This window comes from Salarias fasciatus, chromosome 13 (genome assembly GCF_902148845.1).
Source record: "Salarias fasciatus chromosome 13, fSalaFa1.1, whole genome shotgun sequence".
NCBI lineage: Eukaryota > Metazoa > Chordata > Actinopteri > Blenniiformes > Blenniidae > Salarias > Salarias fasciatus.
In genome coordinates, this window is record NC_043757.1 from 24,495,041 (window position 1) to 24,514,878 (window position 19,838).

A 19,838-nucleotide genomic window follows, 5' to 3' on the forward strand; every position below is an offset into this window, starting at 1 on the left:
TGTTTTGTTTTTTTTTTAATGTACCCACTGACCTATCCCTCCTTACCCCCCCGTTACCCTGCAGGGAATCTGACTTCACTTCCCGTTTCAGTGGGTTAAAAAAAAAAAAAGAAAAAAGCAGGAGGTGGGCACTTTTGTTCCGCCTGATCCGTGGAGTATGGGTAGTGAGCCGTGCGGGCCATTTCCACACAAGGGCTCAAAATGCCGAAGTGGAAATAATCAATAGTTAATGGGGGCAGAAATGTAATGACAGTGAAGGATGACATTTCAACCTCGGGGAAGGTGTAGCGGTGGCGAATGGTGCCGCGTGCGTGCTGACGTGAGCCCAGGGCGGTTATGGGTTCACAGCCAGCTTCTAATGCTATATTAATGATTTCCTTTCTCAACCTGACACGGGCAGGAGTGAGGGGGCCATTTTTGGAACCTGCTGCCATCGCGCAGTTTAAAAAAAAAGCTATTTGGGGACAAATCAGTAAATAGATATTTTTTTTCTTTCCCTGTGAGGTACATAACCAGAAGTTTGTGTAATTGGTAAGAAAGTCTGTCACTCAGTCCCTGATGAAAAACCACTGCAATACTCTTGCAGGCTTGCAGTAATTATTTCTATATATATTTATTTACTTGCATTAAAAGTTTTGTGCCTGTGGACTAGTCTTCTATCTGAAAGCCTTAAACTATAATAACCTTATTCTTCTGACTACATGCAGTAAATAAAACACAATTTTCATCTGTTATGAGGGAAGACATCGATATCTAAAAATGTTTTTTTTTCCTCCCTTTTCTTTATTCCAAACTTGTTTCAACCCCATTATCAGTGATCTTCTAAGGCAGGCAGCAGGTTGCAGGTTGTTAATGCAAATGGAAAAAACTGACCACACGGAGGTCAAGTCTAAATTCTACAAATGGTTGAAGGAATAAAAAGCAGGCACACCGCCGCACAGCATAGCCTAGAGCCAAACACCAAATATTCTACCCCACTGTTTGGGAGACGCAATGAACAGAAAACAAAAACTGCTGTGAGGAACAATGCAGCCAAACGTAATGTACAGAAAGAGAACGCTCATTTTCACGATATGCAGTGGATAATTGATCCGTAAATAATTTGAGTTTTACCAGAATGAATATTCTGAAGAGTTCAGGTTAATAGCCATGATAATTACGTTTACTATTTCATGGAAAAGCATTACTGTTACCATCTATAATTGATGGAGAAGGTTGGGACGAGAGCCGATAAACCAACCCAGGGGCAGAGCTCCAGGGGGGCCCCGGGTGAGAAGCTTCGGCCCTCAAATCGATCAGCGACCTTGTGCAGAAACAGTGGAGTGCGGTGACTCTGTTTACTAAGAGGAGCAGCCGTCTCACCCATAAGTCAGCGCTTCCCAAATTTTACCATGGTAAACTCAGGCGACCCCGTCTCCGCCGCATCCTGCGCAATTAAAATAAAAGAGGAGGAACCTCGTAACACACCTTAAATGAAAGACAGTATTTAGTTCCTTTTCTCCGAGGAGAGATTATTTGGGTTTACACTCCGTCTCCAGGTGTTTGGTGGACTGGAGCCGCTTCAGCTGCAGTTTCAGACTTTCATTTGCCAGTTGTTGCTTTCAGCTCTGCTTTATGTCAGCTGCCTCTATAAAGCCATCTCCCATAAAACTCTCGGCCCCCCTCCTTTTCTTTTTGACCCATTCGTCTTTATCTTTAGCCTCAAGCGCTGTCATTTTTCTTTTTCCTTTTTTTTTTTTGCGTGCTGCTTACACTTTTAATGTAAATGCTGAAACGGAGTACTGGATTTAAAATGGAATCAATTGCTGACTTGCATATTTTTGAGGCAAGAAAATGTTCAACCCCTCAAACCCCCACCCATTGATTTTCACTAATAACACATTATAGCTGGCTAAGCAAGTTGCTACAAAAGATTTTTTGACTCCTTATGTCCCTTGACTGCATATATTTCACATTAAAACCTTTAAATGATTCAAGTTAATTTAAACTGGACTCTTTATTTCTACTGTCATATGACTTTTATATCGGTAATCTCGTTGAGAAACACGTTATCCAGAGAAACACAATGACCGACAGTAAGAGCAGAGCAATGATTTGGTCATTTGTTAAAGATTATAAAGAACATTAAAAGGAGCCTTCGGGGATTTTTCAACCTCACCGGATTAAGATTTGAAAGATTAACCAAGCTGTCTGTGTAGGAAGGGCAGGTTATGACCTGCTGGATAAATGTGGGGGCGACATGCCAGGAATGGATTTCTCAGTGAAGTTGTACCGGCGGTGGCCGAGTAACACAAAGAGCAATGATGTGGAAGATGTTTACATCCAGCTATCAATCTCAGGGTGATAAATCGAGTCTAATAAAACGATCCAAATATCAGTGCGATCAGCTGCAGACTGGCAGTGTGCAGTATCTGCTTTAAAAAATCGCTGCGTGGTCAGTCTGGAATGTCCACGTTTATGAATTATACTGCACTGAATTAAGAAAAGTGTTTTTTGGAAGAATGTGTTGATAAAACTGATTCCGAAATGCTTTGACCTGCAGGATCTCTGACAGCAGAACTGGAAGTTTGTGGTCCGAGCCGTCCGGAGCGAACGGATCTCTGTCTGCTGAACCGAATGGACAGCCCTCACCCCCCGACCCGAACCAGGGTTTGAATCCCTCCCCGTCCCATCCTCTTCTCTCCGACTGTCCTCTATCCCCGGCTGGACCGGCAGAAAGTGTCCTCCTCTGAGTCTGGTTTTGAGGTCTTCCTGTTTGAGTCCTGTAAATTTGGAGTAGCTAAGAGTCCCAAAAATACTGCAGCTGAACCGTAGTCCTTCAGACTGAGGCCCTTTGTTTTAATGTATTTCTTCCACTAATTGCAAAGCACTGACAATTGTTGTGTCTGAATGCTGCTATAGCAATATAATTACCTTGCTTTGCCTTAAAAGGGAGTTTTTCCTCTTCACCGTCTCATCTGCTCGCTCGCGTTGAATCGTTGGGTAAAACTGCCTTGAAATGACTGTCTTGTTTTTGGCACTATGTGAAATAAAACCGAACTGAATTGAATTAAACGCTTTAAAAATCCAACACTCTCGTACCTCTTTGTGAGGGATATTGGCCCGAGGATGCAGGACAGACGCGCACAGACCTCCGCGCTGGCTTGAAATGACGGTTTCTCCACACAAACTTTGGTTTGGTAAAAGGTCAGGTTTGTGTGAAAAGGTGATCGTTTGACGGTATTTGGTCCAAATCGCTGAGTGCTTCAGAGAAACACACCTGCTGCAGCGTTCAAAGAAATCAGAAAAGAAAAGGGAGAAAAGAAGCGGAGGCCTCAGAGGTGAAAGTGTTGCATAGAGGGGAGTCTCTCGTGCAACTCTCCGTCCTACATTAATCTCCATTTTCATTTCCCTCCTCCAGTCGCCACATCACACAGTGACCGGGGAAGAGACTCCCTAATTCCAGATAATTAGGTTAAGTCGTTAATCACAGCGGTGTGCTGAACCTCCTGAACCGACCGGTGAGCCATCCATTGGGCTCCTTAATTGACTGCCTGTGGTCGGGCTTGCTCATTGAACTGCGCCATCTAGCGGCCGCGCGGCTCCACGTGACGTCGCGCGCGCGTCTCTCTCTCTCTCTCTCTCTCCCCCGTCTCTTCATTTATTAAATTATTATTTTTCTTCTCTTCTTTTCTGCCACCGTGAGAACTAAAGTGCGGGGGGGGGGGGGGAGACACCAGGAGCTCGTTCAAAAGCGCGGGGCACGCAGGGAGCGCGCTCACTCCGCGCGCGCGGCGGCGGTTTAAAGTTGAGCGCGACACGCGCGCGGGTGACCCGCGAGCGTCCTCCGGGGGGAAACTGTGCATTTGACTGGCTTAACGAGCGTCAGCTCCCATCTCCTCACCGCACATCATTTGTTGCTGCCTCTCGCTCCGAACGCGGTCCGGCAGTCCGAGGGCTGCGTTCCACCCGCGCGCACGGACTGACGCACGCACGCACGCACGCACGGACGGACGGACGGACGGACTGGCGGACGGACGCGGACGCGCTCCGAGGATCACAGGTGAATTATATCGGCGTTACTCTTCTTTTCTCTGATGTGGCGGGCGTGCGGCCGGGGTTCGGGGGAACTTCAGCGGTGTTCGGCTGGTTCCGGGAGAGGAAAGCGAGCCGCGCTCCAAACTGCATCCTCCACCACGTCTCGCGCAGATGAGCCCGACAAGGGAAGAAAACTACTGCAGGTTGTTGAGGAGCTCCTCAAAAACCGCTGGTGCACCTGTGGAGGCTGCACGGGTCTCAGTGTGCGTGGAGTGCGCGTTTCATTGTGACGGGAAGAGGATTTTGGCTTTTATTTCTTCTTTAATAGAGGTTTCAGTGGCCGTACAGACACTCTGCACACACACACACACAGACACACACACACACACACACACACACACACTTCTGGATGCAACACAAAGCCTTTAACAGCAGGACAGGCAGCCCACAACACCATGCATTCCCCGTTTAATACATTCACAATGCCCTATAGAGTGTGCTGGGACGTCTGTAAGGGAAAAAAAACAAAATATTTTTTAATTATTTTTATTTAATTTTTTTTTACGGGTGTGTGTTTTTTTTTTATTGCATTAATTCAGATTTTCATTGCAAATCAGATCAGCTGTTTCCCATTACTGTCACATCATGATCCTCCTCCTCCCCGCTTGTCCTTTCATAGAGGAGAAAACAGGGATCCTGCTGATTTACTCTCCTTGTCTGCTTCAGACTTTTCCTGGCGGGCTTGGTGCACGAGCAATACGCTCACCTTGTTCCACCGCACATAATCTTAAGATTATATGACAGTTTTGCAAGGGCTGTTGGTTTTGCATTGCGTGTTTATGCAAACTTTCTTTTGATTTGGGTCACTCCTAAGATTTACAGTCAGAGGATAAAATTCAATTAGACAGCCCTGCAGCAATCTTTACTCACTGGCAGATGGCTTAATACTCTTGGATGCTGCCTTAGTGTCCCTTATTGCTCTAATTGGATTTCATCATTTCACACTGTTTATCTGTGTAAAAATGAGTTTCAAAAAATGTGGCATCATTAATTCAATGCTTCCCCAGCCCTGTCACATCCAAAGCCCACTAGCCACCACTGTCTAAACATTTCACGTCTCGTCCCTGTGATCTGCTTTGTCATAAATTGAAGTAGACCTCAAAGTAAATTGTTGCATTTCCCCGTGTGCCTTCGATGGCGTGTTGGGGTTGCTGGAACAGTGTGAGTATGAGAATCTGTGATGTGCAACAAATGAAGTGCACACAGTGGCGAGGGCATATTGTCTGTCTGAGTTAATTCCAGCCCTGAGGAGATGGTTTTCCTCTCAATGACATCCACTTGGATGGTACAGAGGGACAGTGGCCAGGACGCCTTTCTCCAAGACAATGGGAAATATGATGTTTGCTTGTTCTGCAGGATCTTTGTCAGGCCGACACATTGTACAAATACCAGCCCAGTCTTAAAGAGACACTGGAAGCAGGGAGCCTGGTACTGTAGCACCTTCTGTGCCGCTGTTATTTTCTGTCACCGTCAAGTTTCCAGTCGGATCAAATGTGCAATTTGGCCTACTTATTCTGTCTTAAGCACTACTTTTATTTAATTAAAGCTAAAGGGTGATTACTGTGGGAATAAACACGCAGGAAGACCTCAGCTTGGGTGTGGAGAATTCCTGGAGATGAGAGCACTGCCTCGGCACATTGGGCCCTATTTATAGCCTTTGTTGTGCGAGTGAAACAGCGATCAACCCCCCCCCCCCCCGGAAGAAGCCTTTCTGAGCGACGTCAAGCCAGGCATCGAGACGTCCGCAGGTCAGCCGACAGCGGTTGTGCTACTGAAGCCTCGCCAATCCAATCCATAAGAAAAATAGCGCCGTTTCAGTGAAGCTGGAGCCAGAACTGAAACCACATCCCGGGCTGTTGTGTCAGGACTTATTCCCTCTGCCGCGTAATGAAAACCATAATAATTTATGAGTGAGAAATCGATGCGACGGTGAGCATCATGGACGCGTCAACTAACGGCCAGGTTGAATTCCCGCCTGATTAATCCTTGCTGGTGCGCCTGGGAGGCCGGTCTGGCCGCGCCGAGCATCCTGGGATGTAAACACAACTTCGGCCTTTGACAGAGGGATTTCTAACCATAGTGACGGTAATGACCGAGCGGCTCCGGCTGCCAAGCGCCCAGGCTAATGTCCAGTTCACTCACTTTACTGCAGCATTTAAATGTCAGCGGAAAGCCCAGACACCGTCAGTCCTCTTAAGCGGGCGCAGCAGCGGCTGGAAGCATTTAAAAGTGCAATGTTAACCTTGTTACTGAATCACAAAATGCAACTTTATTAGAGGGAGAGAGACGACATCCTGCAGCTGCGTCGCCTCGAATCCACCGTCACACTGGCTGTGTGTGTCAAAGTGTGTGTTAATTGTGTGCAGGGGATTAAGAATCGGAGCCAGAGCAGGTGATGCAGGATATTTTTGAAGTGCAGCTCTGAGGAGTGTGTTCTCACCTTTCTCGGCCTGGGAATGGTTCGGGGCTGACATTAAGTATCTGTAAACGCAAATTCATTTATCCAGAGATATTCAGATTATTTAGTGTTCCCCCCCCCCCACGTGAATTAATCAGCATACAGAATAAAGAGCGTGCGTGGCTCGGGGAGCATAGAGTAAAAATAATAGGTGGGAAAAAAAGCCAAGGTGTACTTTAATTGCTGGTTTCGCTGAGTGTTTATGTGGTTGTGTACTGGGAGAGTGCAACACTCAGGGACTGCTTGTAATAACATTTGCAGTACTGAACCATGTGTTTTCCTTGACATTGGCTGCTTGTCCTCCTCGCTTGGTTGTAAATTGGCCTTCTTTTTTCTCTCCTTTTGAATATTTTTAATGAACCTATTAAAAAAGCCTCACCAAGGTGGAAACCGTTGCTACAAATGAGCTATGAGCGTTTAATGAAAGTGACAAACGGCAGAAATGTCCTCACAGTGTTGATACTCCAAATAAGAAAACATTAAATAACTTCTGAATTATTAATACGCTTTAAGGGCAATCCGGACACAAAAAAAAAAAAAAAAAATCACGCGGCGCCTGCCTCATAGTGTTTTGCGGATAAAGAAAGACGAGGTGTTTCTCTGCAGTGTGTTAATCTAAGTGTGGAACAGCCTCACAGATTCAGGGGGTCGGGGGGAAGCTTTATCCCAATGACACTTTCTGTTTAATATTTGAGAGAAAATCATGATTTCAAAGAGAAAAAAAATATTAATTATTGCATTGAAACACACCTTTTTAAAGCTCCATTAGTTGTAGGTGTAATCATGACACATTTTATTTATATATTAAGCTAAACGGTTCTGACAATCCACATTTCAAGACTTAACTGATTTAATTAAAGCATCTAAGAGTTATGCTAGTTATTGCTCATGAAACTCAGTTAATAATCATATTTTCTAATGTTGAAAATGTCATATAACTCCAACATTCAAGCAGAAAATGAGCTCCTGGATTCAGACAAGACTTTTGCGGCAGGAGTTTGAGTTCATAATGTGTCTGAAGCCGTTTCAAGAATAAGGATCCTTTAAAAGAGTCTCAGAGGTTTCATTTGTTACAAAAGCCTCTTTAAATCAACTTATATTATCCAGCAACAGAAATCCAGCCACTCTTATGTTAGATTATGAAGGCTTAGTGTGGTATAAGAAATAAGAAAAACGCTGTCAAACTGAAGTCCCATTTCTAGATTTTATGTTTTTGTTTTAACAACCTGATCTCGAAGACCTCGAACGGTATGAAAGCCCCGTTCTCTGTGGGGGGCGCCGGAAACATGTCAGCAGTTCAAAATCAGGTTTTTAAATGGACTCCATTAAAAAACAGAAGTTAAAAATGTACGTTTCAGAGGCAGTTAGAGACCCGGAGACCCCGAAAACAAGTTGATATGTACATATGTAATGGAGGGCGGGCTCGTTTGTGATTCTGACTCTGGGTTCCGCACTGAAAGCCTGTTTGTTCTACTCAGACGTTGCATTTAAAGGAAATGTCCCTCCCCTGCTGTTGGGTTTCCTACGGAGGCCCCCCCCCCCGCCGTTCCACATGTCAGGTCCGAGGTCTGTGCTGAAAGCCTCCTCATCCCCGGCCCCGGTGCGCCCGCCGGCCCTGAGCTGGCCGTACCCACACAACTCCTTTAAATCTCATGCGATTCGCTCATTAAACTTTCACGATCTAATCAGAGAGGCGTTAGCAACACGAGCATCTGAGGCGCTGGAGCGCGCCGCCGCATGCTGGGCGAAGTTAGTTTACACAAACTGTGCTTGTATCGTTATTTATTAATGAAAAATCAATTTGACAAAAAAAAAAAAAAAGAAAATAACGGCAGCAGAGACAAATGGGGGCGCAGCGTTAGCGTGCCGCCTGCTTTCTAAAACTGGAACCATACTGGCCCCATTTTAGAGATATCATGATATATTTCTTGCGGGACCGGCCTGATACTTTTTGATCATCTGATCATCTGAGACCGTGTTTACTAGTATTTTTCAACCTTTAGTAAATGGAATATTTGTTCTATACCGCTAATTCACCCACATTAATAAGTGTTTGTTTTCCAGAGATAATTATTTGGAGCTGTCGAGTGTTAATTAGAGAGTTTGTTTTTCCATTACTTCATTTATTTATGCTCTGTAGTGGGTGTTCAAATGTGTGAATGAACTCAGTGATGTTAGCTTATGTAAAGTCTGGCGTTGCCGCAGACTGACGCCTGCAACCAGTCATTAGCGTGCGGCGTCTTGACTGAATCTTTGAGGAGCCGGTGACTGACTGCCTGCCGCACCAGCCTTCCCCTCACTGCGCCGCTAATAACCGAGCCGCTCTGACTTCTAAATGAGAGCACAGAAACGTGATTGCAGCGCATCACTTCATGTGTTCATCGCACCCAAATTAATACCTCGAGTGTGCGTTTCGTGTGCAGTTGTCCACAACGCCAGCAGCTCTGCAGAGACCCTGTTTGGTGTCTTCGCCACTTCATTGTTGACTTTTTTTTTTCTTCCTCACTGCCACAATGTCTTTGCAGCCACTGAAGATAGAGCAGTGAAGCAAGAAAAAAATATTTCTTTGCAAAGCTGCAGGGCAAAGATAAATCTCTGACCTTTCACCAAATGTCTTCTATGCAACGCTATCAATACAGGAAAGTTTCGCCGTCACTCGAACCTGAAGAGTGACGACCAAAAAAAAAAAAAAAAAGAAAAGTGTTGCACAACACAGTGGAAAAAAAGGAAAAAATTCTAGAACGCATCTGTGTTTTCATCGAATCTCTATGAACTCATGACATTTGGAGCACATTATGTTGCGTGACGGAGAATTAATTAGACATTTGGAAAAGACAGCATCTCTATTAAAATGGCACAATGACATTCGGGTGTCACCAGTGTGGCAAACTATGTAATTTGCAGTAGTTTTAGAGGCTGAGTCTAAACAGTAAATGTTAAAAGGATACAAATGCCGCAGAGAGACCCAAACTGATATAACCCATTCGTTTGTTTGAACAGTGTGATTTCTCTCCTGTGTCAGGTGAGGCCGCCGACTCTCCCTGCTATTTTAATTCTTCAAAAAATAATTACAGATGATGACTGAATGTGTTAAAAGTCATTATTCTGTATTTACTTGTTAAAGCGTTTGAAGACAGTAGGCGCCGGAGAGACAGACTGTAGAGAACCTCATTCACTTCACAGACAGTCCACCATCACCTCGTATCAGTCCCAATGTGATCATGGCTGCGACCCCCCCCCCCCCCCCCCCCCACCCCCCACCGCTCTGATGAGTGTACAGTCTGACGGCAGCAACCTGGAGCTGAACACACTGATCTCAGTCCTGAGCAGAGGAGGCAGGGTGGAGAGAATCTCCTCCAGGGTCTGAAACCAGACCGGCTGTCCTCACCAGGCCAGTCCCTCCCCGGCGGACCACAGCATCACAACAAGACCAGACTGCTAAAGCATCAGTGGCAGCTTATTCCAGATGTTAAAGGACTCAGGGAGTGCGGACGACTCTGTCCTCCCCTCTAGATGCTGTCCGTGTTATCTGTCCAGTCCAGGCTTCTATTTTTATGAAACAGCTCAGTGGCGTTGCTTCCAGAAGTTTACTTGGGATTATTTTTTAGCTATTTGGTCTGGTTTAAAGTGAAAAAGTGTGCAGTTGGTGATGTTGTCACTGAGTTGTGGGCGGGTATTCTCGTGGTTCTGGTGCTGTGTTCTGTGTTTTTAGCCTTCATGAGTGGTTTTGTCTGTGGGTTTTAGGGGTGCACCGTACGAGTACTAACCTTACACATTACATGAAGTTGCTGACGGATGGCGTCACGTCAGACCCGCCGGGTTGGAATGAGGATATTTTTCTGGGTAGCAGGACTCGGTATCGGTGCATCTTTAGTGGTTTCATCGTGTTGTCTTGCAGTTTATGGTTCCTGCTTCATGTGAGGTCATTGAGTTTCATGTTATGGCGAGCTGTTCTGCCCAGAAGCTCTCCTCTCTCTCTCCAGGTGTGTGACTCTGCCCTCTTCTGTGATTATACTCCCTCAGCGCTATCATCTGTGTCGCTCTTCACCTTCACTGTGTGTGTGTGTGTGTGTGTGTGTGTGTGTGTGTGTGTGTGTGTGTGTGTGTGTGTGTGTGTGTGTGTGTGTGTGTGTCAGATGCTGGACCGTCTTAAGCCTTTTACATTCATCATGTTTGTACCAGCCTTTCAGATCACCTCTGTCTGTGCCTCGGCCTGCTGGACTGACTTCCAGCGTGCCGGACCCTGTGCTTCCGTGATGTTTACCTGGAACAAACCGCCACAGACCCAGTCTTTGTTCTCCTGTGCATTCAGATCTTACCCGTGTCCACCACGGGCGCCCAGGCTTTCATGCTTTCTGTAGTTTGGTGTCTGAAAAGCTGGAGTCTTAATTGTCAGGTTGGTGGTTGCATGTCGGTAATTCCCAACAGCAGCAAACTGACTCACGGACATCTTGCTATGAATTTTCTGCCTCTGCGCGAAGCGGCGAGCTAAACCACCTACCTCGTTGTTAACAAAGTTTCACAAACACCCACAGCTGTGACATTGCTAGAAAGAAAGAGAGGACCTGTGAGACACTACAGCTCCAACGCTGAGGGTCAGGTACTGTGTTCTGTTACTATTATTCCATAAACACCACATCACACTGACTAAAACTAACTGAAAATATGGAAAAGACAACTGAATTACTTCCTCCCAGATATGTGATTAAAGCCGGATGCTGCTGGAAATGGGGCAAGATAGTGAGCGCGAGTGGAGGACCTGTATTTCACCAGGAACAAAGAGAAACTCTACTTAACATATAAATAAAGCACCACAGATATGACAGATGTTTGTTTATCATTTATAAAGTCCCCCGAGTTTCTGGATAATGACAGACTCTGAGAGATTTTGGTGATTCGGGTAGTTGTTTGATAGATTTTCTAATATTAAATACATAATACACAGTGGAATGTTGGCGTTGGGCTGAAAAAACAAACTCGTCATGCTGCTAAGCTTTGTTCATGTACTCTGATTTAGTAGTGCTGGCATGTTACACTTCAGCTTGGTCTCACAATTTGTTGTTGACCACACACACACACACACACACACACACACACACACATATACACACACACACAGTATTCATTAGCTCCCGGATTACAGTCAAGTGCGTGTTTAAAGACTGCTTGTTCATTATTCATGAAGAATCAGCTGGCAAAGAAACACTAATTTAGGGTGTGTGCAAGTTAACTCTGAATGAAATGAATTCATGTTCACTTGTAATTAAACATATTGTTTTGGAACTTAACATTTTCAATCAATTTAGAACAAGAGATGATAATGGAAGTGACGCTGCGTGTCCAGCCCTCTCAAACTAAAAGCTTCCAGTTGGTACAGATCAAGTTGTTGAATAGATTTGGGCAGTATAGCCACGTTTTGCTAACGTTAAACCTTCCAGATTCAAGTGTTAGAGTTGCTCTGTGAGTGGCGTGTTGCATAACAGCATCAGGAGTCTTCAACCTTTATGACTTTCCGGCCAAATCAAGTTGATCTGGAGCCGCAGAGCACATTCAACCTATATAAAACGAGGCCGATGCAGCTTATGAAGTTACATAATAGTTTTTGATGCACATAAAAATACTATATCTTATGATGTATTTAAGGTTTTAACTGCAGTTCATGATAGTGAAAATTTCCTGACATTTTGAACTATTTTTGTACCTGATTTTAAAGGAATACTTCAATCAAAAAACGATTTGGCCTCATTTTCTACTCACCCTCATGCTGAGCAACACTCTGGAGCATCTTTTTGATGCCTCAAATGCAGCCGGAGGTCCGGGGGGATTTTTGTTGTCAACAAACTTCCATATAACAGGGACCGATAGAGCCCGAAAGAAAAAGGTCCATAAAGTCCACAAAACGTGCCTATTTTCCTTCATACTGCTCGTCCGCTGTAATCCAAGTGTCCTGAGCGGGTCACGTCCATAATTAATTCTGAACGAGGTCATTTAGTACACTTTAAGAGCCTAAACAGTGCGCTCTCGTACTTCTCCAGTGCACGTCTGCGCGCGCACCCTGAACTATGGAAGCCGCGGCAGACCAAACCAGACGCTTGCACGCTTTCAGCAGGACACCGAAGTCAAAGCTTTAAAACAGTAGCCAATCACTTTTGTGATTGTCCACAGCTCGGTCACTCAGCAGAACATAAACAGCGGAACTTCTTCTTTGCTTGCAATTTAGAAAAGTAGTCGCTGAAAGCGCGCAAGCGTCTGGCTTGTTCTGCCGCGGCTTCCGTAGCTCAGGGTGCGTGCGCAGACGTGCACTGGGGAAGTATGAGAGAGCACTGTTTAGGCTCTTAAAATGTACTAAATGACCTCATTAAGAATTAATTATGGACGTTACGCGCTCAGGACACTTGGATTACAGCGGACGAGCAGTATGAAGGAAAATAGGCATGTTTTTTGTGGACTTTATGGACCTTTTTCTTTCGGGCTCTAACAGTCCCTGTTAGAGCCCGATTATATTATACATATAATTATAAACTGCACATTCACTACGCTGTGGAACACCAACAAATAATATTGTAGCGTTACGACACTGAAGCAAATACTGGGAACTACTTTTTCTTTTGAAATCACTACGCCCAGACGCCATGTTTAGTGAGTAGTTCCGTCTTAGCAGTCTTCGCATAAGCAACTCAATCTCGTAATTTTGCATTAATATTTCACAGCGTAGTGAATGTGCGGATTATAACTTGTCCACCAGAGTGTTTTGGGGTTGTTGGATTGTGTATTTGGTGAGTTTGACGAGGGGAACCAAAAATACCGTTCACCTCCATTGTGTCCGTCCCGAAAACCTTCCCCGACTCACCTCTGGATAAACAACAGCTCGCCCTCACAAAAAAAGTAAGTATGCTGTTCGAAATGACTAATTAATTGCGCTAAATGGGCCAATTTGCCAAAATGTTGAAGTATCCCTTTAAGCATTTTTACCTATTTTTCCAAATTTCACATGCCCCTTTTTTGAATCCCTTTTGAACCAAGAGTGACAAATCTTTTGTAGAAGTACTCAGATGTTTATTCACGCTTCATGTTGTGGAAGCTTGATGGAGCCGCTACAGAGTGACTAAAGGGCCACATGTGGCTCCAGAGCCGCGGGTTGCAGACCCCTGCTTCAGGTGATCATTCAGTGTCCACGACGATGTTCACACCATTTCCTCCTTCACACATAAGTCTCTCACTATAACAATATAAGTCATCACGTTATTTGAAGGTGAGACGTTTCACCGTATGACACAGTAAATAATACATATTGCTATTTTTAATGAAACTGATAAATTGCTATTTATAGAAACCGCGAGGAACCTTATTATTACCGTATTATCGCCCAGCCCTACTGTCGAACCTCCTTTATCTGAATTCACAATGACAGTTGAGACTTTCTTCAGCTGTATAAAGCAGGGAGATCAGCATTAACCTAAAAACCGCACAGATAAATGTGTTATGAGAGCATGAGTTGGGAGTCAGATTCCCAATGCTGAGAGTTTCAGTGTCCTCACCTCGACAAAAGTCTGCCCTTGAAAATGCTATGTACTGATAAATGTACAAGCTGAACATTTTGTGTTTGAATCATCGACAAGGCCGACAACATGGTCATAATATCCCTCACTGGCGGACTGGCGGCTGCCTTACTTAGGACATAAAAAAAAACCAGAAGTGGGGTATTTAGTGATTCATTTCATGTTATGGTACAAAATGTACAAAATGTACCGAGGCTGTGTTAGAAATGGATCTTGTGTCAGGTATTGAACCAAAAACTCATTTAAAAAACCCACCGACTTTAAAGAGAGGGATGTGGAAACTTGGAGATTCTCATCACGTCACTGTTCACCATCTGAAGCACCGCACACACACGCACACACACACACACACACACACACACACACACACACACACACACACACACACACACACACACACACACACACACACACACACAAATAATATAAATATATATATTTTAATGATGTCACTTCTTCATGTTGCCTGCTGTGGTAGCTTCTCAGTACACACCAGTGGGGATTAATGGTGTCTGTTTGTTTATCTTGAGGCACTTAGCATCTAATATTTGACTCCACATTTCAAAGAGCATCTATCGACGTTGCCATCATGGATTTAGTGGCGGAGTCCAGACGCCACGGTCCTGCAGTTTAAAGCCAGAAGAAGAAAGGAGAGCCTGATGCCTTTTAGGGGACTGTATGTCAGATTTGTGGCGTTCTTTAATGTTACAGTGGCATAAAGAATTAGGTCGTTTGTCATGATTATGTCTATAATGGTTATTCCTGAGCTATTATGATAGTGACAGCTTTACTCAGGGTATAGGAAGTTCAATCCCGTGCTGTTCGGTCTAATTTTAAATTTGAAAAGCAATCTGTTGTTGGCTTTTGTTTCTGTGTTATTGACAGAGATCAATCAGCCGCTCCCTTCATTACCATACTGTGTTGCTGTGGTACGTTTGCCCCCAGTCGCCAGCAGCCCACCCAGCGCTGGGCACTGATGGAGAGCACAGCAGCAGCATCAGCGGCGGTATTAGTGTGACAGCTCGTAACAGCTGTTTAGGTGGAGAGGTGAGAATGAGTGAAGCCAAATGAGGTCCTTTTACTAATGAGGCTTGGGCCTTCTCTGTCTCTCTCTCTCTCTCTCTCGCTCTCTCTCTCTCTCTGTCTGTCTCTCCGTCTCTCGCTCTCTCTCAGCTGCAGCAGCGTTATCGGTATGCACCTCGTTCCGCTTCCTCTCAGTTCCACAGCAGCTCCAAGGATTCTGCCTCAAACGTAGCAATTCAGCTAAAACACTACTCAAATACCGCTGGTGTGCCAGCAGTCAATTTCAGCCTTCTTCCAACAGAACGGAGCAGAATTCATGAATATCAAAATGCATGACTTTAAACATATGGAGAGACTTCGGTTCCCTTACAGCCAAATAGAATTAATGTGACTTGTTATCCTGCCACTTCCCCTGCTCTATGGATTACCACAGACTTAATCGTATTTGCTTTACTTAATGCTTAGTCGCTCCTCAACTACCGTTTAGTGCTCTTAAGTCACTCTATTGGAAATTAACTTTGTTCACTGATGCCGATATGGTGAAGTATTCTCAAACAGGCGCGGAGGTCTTAACGTTAATAGTCTCTACAGCCATTCGATTCCAAAAAAAGTCTAACTTTTTTCTCCAGAATAATATGCCAATGTCGAGGCGACTGAAGCCCCTTTAGAGGAGCTGAGCCATGATACCGAACATTTGGCGAGAGGGAATGGGGATGGAAGTAGGCCATCGAACACAGCGAAGCATCATAACAGGCGTTTGCATTTCAGGAGGCTGCAGTACATCAAGTTTAAGCAGGAAAGAAAAACAGAACCGCTCCTCAGAAATGTGCAAGCTTTGCACCGTCTGCGCCCGGCGCTCGATTTGACTCCACCTGAGCTGTGACAGATCCACCCCTCAAAGTGCTGAGGACTACAGCGACAGTGATGCACCTCTGATTAAATAATGAGACATTTAGGGAGCTTCTTACGGGAAAAGAAAAAGTTTGAACGCACGTACACCTCTCAGCAAAAAACCGGAGCAAAGTTTTTGAAATTGATATGGCTTCTTCTATCAGCTTTAGTGAATTCATCTCTGCAGACTGGCATTATCTTCTATTTTCAGATCAATTTCTTTTGTACGCCTGACTGTGATTCATTGATAAAAAGCAGACATTGATCCCGATCCTTCGCTCCGTAAGAGGAGCAGGAGCTTAGAAGTGTTAGAGTCAGGTTCCTCTTTTTCTTTGCCCGTTTTCCTTTTACTCAGGGCTGAGACCGATTGATGCAGGGAAGTGTTACAGTACGAGGCGGTATCGATTTCCTCACAGCGCCCTTTGAGCACTCCTCTCTCCTGATGATCCAATTCACTGATCCTACAGCCTCGCACGACACTCAGCGGGATCTTTGCTTGACATGATGAAGCACTGCTCGGAAGTCGCCCGAATTTCCCGCACTGTTCTAGAGGCTAAATGAGACAAACTCCACACCTGGGATGAAAAAGTGACAAAATACCGGGCACATAACCCCAGTTTAATTTTCTCTTTCCAGATGGACTGGCTCACACCTGAGATGTGAAGTGTGTTATGTGAGCCAAGGTGTTTTCCCACCTCGCTGGTGGTGGGGAGAGATGCTGCACTCCGTTGCCATGACAGCAGAAGTTCTCTTTGTTCTCGGGTTCCTGATGAGCAGCGCTCAGAGTAATCCCATAGCGACCTTGCCGGCCAGCCGCGAGCGCCTGGAAAGGGTGCTGACCCAGGCCAGGGAGGACAAGCATCAGGACGGGCAGAGCGTGGACGAGCCGCCGGGTTACGCGGCCCAGCGGCGGCCGGAGGACGTCGGCGCCCTCGGCTCCAACGGGACGGGGGCGGGCCGCGGCAGGCCCGGCGGCGGCTCCCAGCCGCGGGGATCTAAAGGCGGGAAGTCGCAGGAGCTGTGGACGGAGCGGGACAGCGTGAAACAGATCGACGAGGGCCCCACCAGCGACGTCACCCTCTCCCTGGACGCCATCGACGAGTACGCGTACCCGGACTACCGGGGCAAGGGCTGCATGGACGAGAGCGGCTTCGTGTTCGCCATCGGCGAGCAGTTCACGCCGGGCCCCTCCACCTGTCCCTGCCTCTGCACAGACGAGGGCCCTCTGTGCGCCAAGCCGGAATGTCCCAAGGTTCACCCCCGCTGCATCAAGGTGGACACGAGCCAATGCTGCCCGCAGTGCAAGGAGAAAAAGAACTACTGCGAGTTCAGGGGCAAGATCTACGCCTCGCTCGAGGAGTTTAAGGTGAGTCCATTAAACTGCACTCACTCATTTTTGACATGCTCCCACTTGAAAGGAGTGCTGACAGAACGCTACGCGCCATCAATGGAGTTTATCACAGGAGCTACACGGACAGAAAGTAGTTACCTCGCCTTGCAGCATGCGAGCAAGCAGGCAGGCAGATTTATAATGGCAAAGGTCAGCACTTGTCTTTTTTTTTTTTTTTTTTTCCTCTCGCAACACTGGAATTTCACCGGAGGCTGGATTTAGCAGAGCAGCTTCAGCGGCGTTTCCATATTCAGTCTGTTGATACACATGATGGAGGTACAGTCGTAGTAGCTCTGCTGCATGGCGGCTGTTTGGCGAGGAAGACACACAGATCCAGGCGTCTTTAATGTCGTCACTTCTGACACTTCTTTGAAAGGCTTGGCTCATGATTGCGCCGCAGTCTGGGGCTCTTATGGGGCGATACATTCACCAGCTGATTCTAATGCTCTTTGTACTGCTGAGGTTCTCGCCAGGTGACTGAGGCTAATGGGGGATTTGTTCTCCTCACCTACGTTGTCGCTGAGAGCTCTTTGTCAGAGCTCGACGGAGGGAAATCTACAGAAGGCTCTCCAAGCGGCATACGTCAGCCCGTTGTTCTGGGCACAGAAGGGGGTGGAGGCACTTTGAAACTAAGCAACAGGCGGGTTTTTATGCCTGATTGCTACATTCTGTCGTATTGTGCTAAGTGCTACCTCACCGCATTTTCCACAGTTGAGTGCCATGCGGAGGCGAAGGCCTTTGCAATCTGCAGGAACGCTGGCAGAATTAACCTTTGCTCCCTTGTTAAGAATGAAGGTATGTGACTCCGCGCGAGCCGCGGTTAAATGAAACCTTTCATCGCGGTTATACATGTTTGATTCGAACTACATCATCTCAGCGCCAAACCTCGTTGCGCTGTTGTTCCATATCGAGAATTTAGAGGAGTGCTCAGAAGGCCAAAGTCATTTCTAACTCTGTTCACGCAATGAGAAAATTGGAAGCATCTTTTTTTTTTTTTTTTTGTTTCCCATTCCTATTGATTTCTCCATAAGCCCTGATTGGATAGTGAAGTTCAATTCTCGACTCAGCTCTCTATAAAATGAGGCATTCATTGGCAATGAGGCTGCGAGAGATGGGACTTCCATATAGATGCCGCACTGTGACATTCACCGCACACGCTCCGAAGCCAGCCGGACAGGCAGCGGCGGCGTGCGTGTGCACGGGAGGGACGGAGACAGCCGCAGACAGACAGAGCAACGGCCCGAACAGCCACCAAACACAAACAGAGAGCCACTGACACAGATAACAGAGGAATTAATTAGGAGGCCAGGGCTGTTCGTGGTCTGGGCGTGCATGAGCTGCTTGTGGTGCTGCTAATTGCTATTTCTCCCGTGCGGCGCAGGTGTCTCCGTGTGAGAAATGCCGGTGCGAGCCCAGCGGCGAGGTGCTGTGCTCGGTGTCGGCCTGCCCGCAGACGGAGTGCGTGGATCCAGAGTACGAGCCGGACCAGTGCTGCCCCATCTGCAAGAGCGGTGAGTGGAGGCCGCTTCTCTCCCACCTGACGGCGCTGCACTTTGTTCCAGGACGACCCGCCTCATAGCCGCGGCTGCCGACTAGCTGCACTACAACTCACTGTGTTTATGCTTAAGGGTACCTCAACAGGAGTTATGAGAGGAAGGTAGCATGGTTTTTTTTTTTTTTTTTGTGCTGATGCAAAACTTTGTGGCATGCCGTGCTGCGGTGCGGGCAGCGTCCTGCCACATCAGATCACATCCCTGTAAATGAAAGCATGCCAAATGGAGTCTTAATGAGTCGCGAGCTGTGACCCGGTTGATGTTAATCATTCGACGGAGTGTCATTCAGTCCATTTGACAGACGGTGCAGATTCCAAATCCATCGCCACCTCTGGTTGAGAGAGTTTTAGTGTTTCCACATGGTGCTCTGCCAGGGGGGGGGGGCGTGGGGAGGCTTATGATCCTCTTGGCTTGAGCGCTCCGGCCTGTCTGAGAAGGAGGGATTGTGCTTCTCAGAGTCGATTATCTGAAGTTGTTTCAGATGGTTCCAGACAGCATGTCCTAGATTATGTCCCCTTGTTTTCTTGGTGTGACTCTAATGCAACGTGGCAACGTCAGCAACATTGCTTCCTTCAGCAGAAAGAGTGATGACTGGCGATATGTATCTCTGACTGGGGATCTTAAAGAAGCATGTGCTGCCTGGTGTAAACAAAAGAGGAAGAAAAAAAGTGTTTACGTTGAGCGTTTCGTCTGCGTGAGCCGCGCACTAGATTACAGTTGACTTTTATCTCCGTGCAAGCCAAACATTTTGCTTCTCATGCTGTTTCTTGCAATAAATATGGCCTGAAAAGAATTAGGAGGAAGCTCAGCTGAGTTTAATCTTCCGCAGAGATCTGTGGAAATACACCAAGATGATCATTAAACTAGGAAAAGTTCCTTCTCTACCG

General features: G+C 46.2%; 1 protein-coding gene across 2 annotated transcripts in view; it reads left to right on the forward strand.

The window, feature by feature from the left end:
- Window positions 1-3,987: 3,987 nt before the first annotated feature.
- vwc2 (von Willebrand factor C domain containing 2) overlaps window positions 3,988-19,838 on the forward strand; it is a 34,422-nt gene continuing 18,571 nt past the window's right edge. Inside the window, exons 1-3 of one of the 2 annotated variants that reach the window (XM_030107215.1) lie at window positions 3,988-4,042; window positions 16,645-17,374; window positions 18,780-18,909. In XM_030107215.1, coding sequence (XP_029963075.1) covers window positions 16,724-17,374; window positions 18,780-18,909 — 781 coding nt within the window. In that variant the 5' untranslated portion in view covers window positions 3,988-4,042; window positions 16,645-16,723. Of the gene's footprint in view, window positions 4,043-15,080; window positions 15,142-16,644; window positions 17,375-18,779; window positions 18,910-19,838 lie in introns of those variants that run through there. The other variant, XM_030107216.1, reaches the window with a different exon arrangement.